This window comes from Gracilinanus agilis, chromosome 2 (assembly GCF_016433145.1).
Source record: "Gracilinanus agilis isolate LMUSP501 chromosome 2, AgileGrace, whole genome shotgun sequence".
Taxonomy (NCBI): domain Eukaryota; kingdom Metazoa; phylum Chordata; class Mammalia; order Didelphimorphia; family Didelphidae; genus Gracilinanus; species Gracilinanus agilis.
Genome location: NC_058131.1, coordinates 317971492 through 317980471, shown reverse-complemented (window position 1 = coordinate 317980471; position 8980 = coordinate 317971492). Strand labels below are relative to the sequence as shown.

Here is an 8980-nt window from a genome sequence, read left to right as displayed (position 1 = left end):
GCGGCAGCGGCAGCAGCAGCAGCAGCAGCACCCAAGGGGCGGGAGCTAGCACCCCCACGCCTCAACCTAACTTGTCATGAGTCCGCCCCCTCCGCCTACTCTTCTCGCTTCCCATTGGCTGGAGAGCTAGCATGGCAGCCCACTCGCTAGCTGAGTGGCTCGTGCCACCGTCCCTCCAGATTTTCCTGTGCAAAGTGTTCGGTTGAGGTTGCAGGTGACGGCGAAGGCGCCTTAGCTACCGCTAAGCGAGTCGGGGCGAGGAGAGTCAAAGCACCACCGTGTGCCCCAGAGAGAAACTGCAGCGAGCGCACCAGCACCTGCGCTCAACAACCTTCCCTAAGCCCATATCTCCCAGCTGCCTGCAACTCCCCCTTGCATTACATTCATGGTGCCCCTTAGGAAAGTTCTCACCCAAGCCTCCTGCTGCCCCCTAGTGAGTGGGTTCGTTACAAAGTTAAAAACAACAGAAAGGGCAATCAGGTCCAATTCTGGCACAAAGTGGAGGTTAACACTGTAAGTGCCTTGAAAATAGTAGGCGCTTAACAAGTGTTAACTGATTGATTGGCGCAGTGTAACCCTGGGTAAGTGGCTTCACTTTTCACCAAATTATGAAATTCTGAAGTTCCAAAGAAATCATCTGCTCCCACACCTTAATTTTACAGATATAAATGAGGGAGGCACTTCATAAACATGTGACTCAAGTAGGCACTTGATTACTTCTGGACTGAAAGAGGAAATGCTAGATTTCTATAACACGTCCTGGAAAATGGATTTGACCATCACACTGGAGTTGTGACAGGCCTGGAAGGTGAATCTATGTCTCCTGAATGAGTTCGTGGTTCTTTTTGCCATTATATTGAATTTTGCGGTATTTGGTCTCATTCCTTGTAAAATAAGACAAAACATGCATTAATAGTAATAGATAATAGTTTTGAGGTTTGCAATGCTATCAATGGCTCAGGGGTGTCGTGAGAAAGTAAATTTGTAAAATTGAACATCAGGAAAATGGGAGTTATTTTGCTTACTTAATGCTATATAATGAAAATTCCCCACCTCTCCTTCAATTTGGTGCCTATTTTTGGATCATCCAACGAATTATACTCACTAAGAGCCCAAATGGAAACACTGTCCACTGAAAGACCCAAAGATCAACACACAACCCAGACGGGGAGCCTAAAAGGCCTAAATCTCAGATATTATGTTTGCTAATACCACTCAACTTGAATAATAAGTTAAGAATCTGGCTTCACCCTAACTACACAACCTTTTTCCCTACTTATCCTTTGGAAGAAATGTGCTGTGGTAGAGATTTGGAGCCAGATGACCCAAATCCAACTTACCTTAACTACAATAACCTCCTAACCGGTAGTCTACCTCAATCCCCCCACCCCCATTCCAATACATTCCTCACATAACTTCATTATAGGATGATAATAATAATAAAGGAATCTAAGCAGGTCACTACCTTACTCAAAAAGGTTCAGGGACTCTATCAAACAACTCCATAATCTTGCATTCAAGACACTATGCTCTGGCTTCACCCTACCTCTCCAGTCTTACTTAGTGATTCACTTTCACACTTTCAACCACACAAGACTCACCATAACTTGATGAATTTTTGTAAACCAGTAAAAATGAGAGCACACTCCACATATCCACCTATTGTAATCATACTCTTTCTTCAAAGGGTCAGCCCAACTACTTCCTTCATGAAGCCACCACTGACCCCACACTAGCCCCACTCAACCCTCTTCAGATCTTGTGCAATCCCCAAACACCCCTTTGTATCCTAAGGGCAATGTCTTAGACTCTGAATTAAAATGTCCTTGAGGAAAGGAGATTCTCACATCTTTGTATCCCCACACAGTAAGCCAGCACAGGACTTTCTTTGCTAGAGGGAGGCACTTCATAAACATGTGATTTGAGAAGCACTTGATTACTTCTGGACTGAAAATGATAAAGGGACTGCTAGATCTCTAAAACAGCTGCATGATTTTGCTAAAATTGAGTCATGTTAATTATAGTGAGTTAGAATTTAATTCCATTACCTCATGCCAAAAAAGCTGAAGCTGGAAGGGGGGTGGGAGTGAGGGGAAGAGAGTCCGGTTACCCTTAACATTTTTTACAATATTCTATTATAATGAAGTGTCAGAGCAATAGGTTGTAGTCTACTAGTCTTCTCCCTCCCACTCTACCATAAGACAAGTAAAAAGCAAGAACTGAATCCCTATTTCTCAGCCAGGTTTTCTAACACTTCTAAGCTTCTAGGACTGCTCTTAAAATGAAACAGTAAAAAAACATGGTATTGTGGAAAGAGCAAGTTGCATCTGGAGTCAGAGAACTTGGGCTCAAATCAGAGCTATGAGGGGCATCGAGACGGTAGTGTCATAAGAATGCTGGGCCTGGAAGCAGGAAGAACTCTTCCCGAGTTCAAATTTGGTCTCGGGCACTCACTAGCTTTGTCAGCCAGAGCAGGTCACTTAACCCTATTTGTCTAATAAAAAAGAAAGAAACTATCTAATAAATACTAGCTATGCAACTTGCTGCCATTGTAAACATAGACAATTTCCTGTGGTGGCTTCTAGTAAATTCAAATGAAAGGGTTGCACTAGATATTCCTAAAGTGTCTTTCAGCTCCAAATCCTATGGTCCTATGACCTTAAAACATCCAGCAATGGCTTGAATGGATGCTTTTTCCTGTGAAAAGCATGAGATTCAAATCAAATTTTTTGGCTACTGAAGATATAAACATTCCCAGTAAAATCCCAAACTGTACTGTTACATATAAGAGATTCAGAACAAATAAGGCAGCATAGGTGAGGTAGTAAGGAGTGGACTCATAGGATTTGAATTTAACTTCCAATTCTTACATTTTTTAAAACAAGTGGCCTTTCCTTTCTAAGCTAAAGTTTCCTCATCTGTGAAATAGGGAAAACTACAGAAATGATATGAAAGGGGAAAAGGGAAGGTAAAGAATTTGGAATCAAAAAGGGCATTCTGATTCTATCCTTCTGTCCAATGAACATGTACTGCATACCTCATGTGGTAAATGTTCTTTATAAAACATGTTCACAAATATGACTATTATTAACCACCTGACAGAGCTGAGAGGTACAAAAAGAATGTTACACAAAGCACTTTGTAATGACTCCAAGATAGTCTGAAGGTCTAAAGCAAACAAAGCTCAGTGCCCCATCTAACAGGAGCAAACAAGTGCCATGTTCTAAGAACTGGATCATCCAAATAAAGTATAGTGGGGGATGAACTCCAATTTGGAGTTCTGGGTTCAAATTCCTTTTTTATTAAATTAATTAATTTGAAATAAATTTAATTTGAAAAATTAAATAAATACAAATTTATTTAATTTGTAATTAAATAAATTACACTTCCTAGCCAAGACAAATCATTTCATTCCATGGAATTTTTTTTTATTTGATAAGTGGAAGGACTGGACTAATGTCTCTAAAATCTATAATTTGAAGATTTTAAAATGGTGAGAATTAAAAATAGATTTTGTTTTTCAACTGTAAGGAGAAACACTTTCTTCAAACGCACCTACCAAAAACCATACAATGGATAAAATACTTACTTGACAAACTTCCTATAAGCTTTTTATTTTTCATTTACAAAGGGCATAATAATAGCACCTTTCATCTGAAGAGCTGAAGGTGTTTTTACAAATGTCAACATTTTAAACAATCACACAAAGAACAAGGAGTCTTGCAATCAGTCTCTGATTCAAAGTGTACCATTTTCTGGAAGCTGTCATATAGCAATCCTACCAATGATGGCTTCAGGAAATAAATGCTGTTTCTGTTATAAATCAAATTGGAAAAAAGGTATAGTCCCAAATCTTTTCAAAATACAAACATTCACTTTAAAAATAGGACAAGAAAAGAAAACTGGCCCAGCCTCAAAAAAGGAAGAATTCATAGGATAGTCAACACTACCCAAATACAACTTGTAAAGCAGTCAAAATTATTTCAAAAACATCACAAGCTATTTCAAATGCCTGGGGTAGATGCCAATGTAAAACAAAAATGAGGCTGATGTCTTTCATCACTTCTAGACATGCAGGTAACAGGAGGAAATGATGATGTAGGCTATATACTACCTGAATTGTGGACCCAGGGCCCTTACCACTGCACCCAGTATTAGCCACTTACAGTAATGGGATTTTCCTGTGAAAAGTATCAAGCAATAAAAAAGGTTAAAGTACACATAGTTAGGGTGTCAGCAAAGGGGAGACGATGACAATTAGAATCAGACAGTGCTCACTACAGCCTAGGATATTTTATTAGAAACCAAGTATGTTGTAAAAAGTAAAAAATAATAGTCACCCCCATTAATTCAACACAAATGATTTCACATACAACCTACACAGGGAGTAACATATCCTCCTGCCTACAAACATATATATTATGTCATTAGCTCCCACATGTCAATTAGCTCCCACATCAAATGATATTTATTGTTCTATATAGTACATAGCCCTTTTTTATGAGATGGAGTCCAAATATTCCTTATTAAGTTTACAAAAGTAATACATTCACTCTTCTTTGCAACTATGTAAATCTAAACGTTCCTTTTTCTTTGTGTCAAAAAGTTATTACACTTTTGTTGACAAGAAGTTAGGCATGTCACAATTGAGCAGTGGATGCAGGTTTATCATTAGCATATGCCTTCTCAGTGACATACAAGTGCAGTCCCATAAAAGAAAGTCACATTGGAGGGAGAATTCAAACAATGACATTGATATAGGATAAGAAGTGTCAGAGGGTAGGGTAGAGTACTAGATATAACTAGTTTTATTGGTACAACTTAAAAGCAGTAGAGGCTGAACAATTCAATACAATTTAACGGAAAAAATACTGTAATAAGGAGGTGTTCAAAACAAACAGGAGTTATTTGCATTATATATCAAAAGATCATCGATTTCCAGTGTTCCACAATTAGTAAAATACACAACTACGGATAGTCCCATAAGACAAAAATACCTTTTTCCCCCTGAATTCAACTGGGGTCAAGTCAGTAATACAAAGCTACTGACTTGACAATAGTTCAAGTGTGTGCAGAAAAGTGTCCAAGCCACTTCTTTTTCTGATAATAGCTACATAATCAAAAGCTACACAGAGGAAATTGTTAAGGAAGGGGTAAAGTGGAGGAGGAAGGAAACAGAATCTCCAATTATTGAAGAAAATTGAAATCCAAAGGGAATTGTGCTCTTCATTTCCCCAAACACAAAACCAAACCAAAAGTATGCATGAAAAACAATGTGCCAAGGAGAACTTTAGCTACAGTGATTTTTTTTTATTGCATTTCAGGGTGACCTGGAGGTTATTTACCTAGAGGGGAAAAGTTGATTTTCAAAACTACCTGAACAGATACTAAAGTGCTTTATTAAAATTGGCTGGCTTCACAAGATTCCTGGAATGACAAAAATGAACCACAGTCAAGGAATACCAAGAGAGTTCACAAAATGTTCAAAGCCAACATGACTCACACCCACAGCTCTGAGATGGGCTGCTGGAACACTTGTCCTTCTTTAGCAAACAGTTGCATATAAAGAAGTGATCCTCACACCACTGTAGGTGTTCAGACTGCTCACACAAAGCCTCAAACATGATATAACAGAACTTTATGGAAAGCTCCAACTTATCCTCCTCTTAAGCTTCAATGTTTTAGAGATTTACATTTCATATATACAAGAAGCGTTGACCCTTTTCACTTTTCCAGTTGTAACCAAATCAAAATTCTTTCACAAGATGAAAGGCAAGTGTTACAGCAAGAGAAACCATGATTTTACTTAATGGTACTTGTGGATGGATTGTAAACTGAGTTAATCTCAATCCACTAACTGGTATCAAATTAATACATCAGCATTACAAGTATTAAATGTTTCAATACGACCTACAGAAGATAGAACCAAAATATTCATATGGCAGTTATGTTCTTTAGGCACAGTTTAGTGATTTTTAAAAAATAAATACCATTGAATTTCAATTCAAGTTCTAAACCTGATAACCAAAGAGTTAAGATATTCTTACTTAGGAAAACAAGGTATATCTTTAAGCTAACAATGGAGGTTGTTGTTGAAATTTCTAATATTTAACCTAGCTGGGTTTCATTTAAGATTCTTTTATTAAAAAATACAAGGAAATTTGAAAAAGATTGATACAATTATTTTAACATACAAAGTCATAAGCTGGAGTAGGTTTTGCATTTTGCCTGGAATTTAAAAGAACAACAAAGAGGGCAGCCCTTTCGACCAATTTATTTTATAGCCACTTAAAATATCATCCAACAAAGGACAATGTTTACAGCTGGGACAAGTGTACACAACGCAAAGGCATTTACAGTCCATCGTGCCCACTGAATATTAACTTTGCTGCTGAAATTTCTTAAAACTTACCAAACTTAAAAAAAAAAAGCTGAACAATACAAGAGGAGGGGAATATTTCGGTGTGGTCTGTTCTTTCCAATTTGCTTTTTTTAAAAGGAAAAATGTCCTGTTTCCCCCCAAACCAGTAATAAGCAAGAACTACATGCAGCAGTGTGGATGTTAAGACATTTCTCAAAGTCTTTGCAAATAAGTCCAAGGTGGGGATGGGATGGGGAGGAAATCAATAGAGAAACATTGCTATAGACACCATAATACACAATAAATTTAGATAATTTAAAATAAAAAAGGGGGGAGGGGAGGCAAGAGGCAGCATTTCAGCAGCAAAGTGCTCAATAAAAAGTATATTGTAGGGGGGTAAAATACAAGGAATTTTGGGGGAGGGTAGGAAAAAGGATCAGCAGGATGGGCGAAGGCCTCAAAGGAAATACGGCGTAGTTGTTCTAGGAGGAATTACACGTTCTGAATCTGGAACTGCCCGAAATAACTTTGGTTCTCTTGTATTTACATCTTTGAAGACCATGATTGAGGCGATATTTCCACAACGGTAGCAATAATTAGGAGCTGACCATACTGTCACCAGCTTTTCATCAAACATAAATTTATACCCTTCATGCACCAGTTGATGTGCTCTGCAGATGAGTTTTAAGTTGTTGATATGAACAAACTGCAATATTTAAAAGAAAAAAAAGATAGGTTTTGTAAACATTCAGAGAATAAAAATGAAAAGTGCATAAAGAATAATACCTTTAGTCTTTTAAATTAGAAAATCCTAGCTTTCCATCAGGAAATTAAACATCAAAAGTCTTCTAATTCACAACAACTTCAGCAGTTGCCATATATCTTACTTAGAAGCTCTGTCTCTTTTGATAAGTCACTTCCTCTCTCTGGGACAAAATTTGTTCATATATTAAATGGAGGTGATATCATATTATCTTCTTAAGATATTATTACCTCCATTTAATATATGAACAAATTAACATAAAGTGATTTATAAGTCTTTAACCACTTCATTAAAATGATAATATATATGAATAGGGATCATTTCATTCTTTTTACTTATACCTCCTAATTCTTAATTAGTTCAGTGTCTGGAACACAGTAGGCACTTAATAAAATGCTTCCTGATTGTGTGATCATGGGGAAACTCAATGAAAAGTCCTTGAGCCTCAATTTCCTAGTTGGTCATATGAAAAGAATACCTACACTACTACTTCTCAGTTTTATTGTAGTAGCAATATACTTTATATAGCATGTTAGATACATTATCTAATTGGATCCTCAGAACCACATTGGAACTGTAGGTTCTGGTATTCCATCTGAATAAATAAGAAAATTTCCTACAGATGAAGTAACTCATTGACTGGATTCTGCCCTTTTCTACTCATTCACTGGCTTTTTGTAATAAATAATTATAACTGATTTTCAAAAAACCATTTAAGGCTTACAAATTGCATTCCTTACAATAAAACTGCTATTCCCCTCAGCAAAATAAAAGGTTAACTGCCAACAGTTACCAACAGAAAAGTCATTATTTCTGTGCTTCACCAATTAGTAGCTGATCAATCTAAAGAACACTATATTTGGAGCTAGAGAATGCAGAAATTAATGTTTTTGGCCTCAAATCTTCCATCATTAGCTGTGTGACCCTATAAGTCAGTTTCCCTATCTCCTCGTCTGCAAGTAAATAATCTCTAGGATCTCTTTCCCCTTGAATACTCTATGTGCTACAATTCCCTCCAGCTCTAAAAGTCAGTCATCAGTCAATAAAGATTTATTAAGCTCCTACTATGATGTGCCAGGCACTGTGCTAAGCACCAGGATACAAAGAAAGGGAAGAGAGTTCCTGCTCTGGAGGAGCTCACAGTCTTAACAGGGGAGACAACATACCAAGGACTACAAACAAATGAGATACAAAGAGGATAAATGGGAGATAATTAACAGAGGAATGGAAGTATGATCTTGAAGTCTCTTTTAGCTCTAACTTTCCAAGCTCAAAGGTTTTCTGGCTCTAACATTCTCAATTCAATTTATAATATATTAATCCAGAATGATTTTTACCTCGTTTGTGACCTTCGCTCCGAAAAGCCAACCTGCTCCCCGTGGACTAATTGCCCAAGTATCCACATCTTCAGGATCTGACCACACCAAGTCACAAAATGCTCCTTTGTGAGGAATTTCCTGATTCCGTTCAATGGTTCGGATTTGATCCAGTGTTTTGATGTCTGGAGAGAGACCACCATGTACGCATAAAATCTGCTCATCTATTAACTAGAGAAAAATATGAAAAAGGTTTAGTGTGAAATGTTCTTAAGTAAGATTTGAGATTATAATTATAAAAGTTATACCTTCAAAAATATCCCAATGTAATCAAGTTAATAACCTTGTAACTATGGTCAAAAAAGAGGCTCAAAACCTTATCAAAAGGGACAGGTGTAGCTCAGTGGACAGAGAGCCAGACCTGGAGATGGGAGATCCTAGGTTCAAATCTGATCTCAGCTACTTCCTAGCTCTGTGACCCTGGGCAAGTCACTAACTGCCCAGCCCTTACTGCTTTTCTGTCTTAGAACTGATACTTCA

General features: G+C 37.5%; 1 protein-coding gene across 2 annotated transcripts in view; it reads right to left on the bottom strand.

Moving 5' to 3' along the window:
- Nucleotides 1–4277: 4277 nt before the first annotated feature.
- Nucleotides 4278–8980, bottom strand: part of PPP6C (protein phosphatase 6 catalytic subunit) — a 36110-nt gene continuing 31407 nt past the window's right edge. For both annotated transcript variants that reach the window (XM_044664241.1, XM_044664243.1), the window contains 2 exons: nucleotides 8462–8671; nucleotides 4278–7067 (listed from right to left, as the gene is read on the bottom strand). In XM_044664241.1, coding sequence (XP_044520176.1) covers nucleotides 6819–7067; nucleotides 8462–8671 — 459 coding nt within the window. In that variant the 3' untranslated portion in view covers nucleotides 4278–6818. The remainder of the gene's footprint in view (nucleotides 7068–8461; nucleotides 8672–8980) is intronic.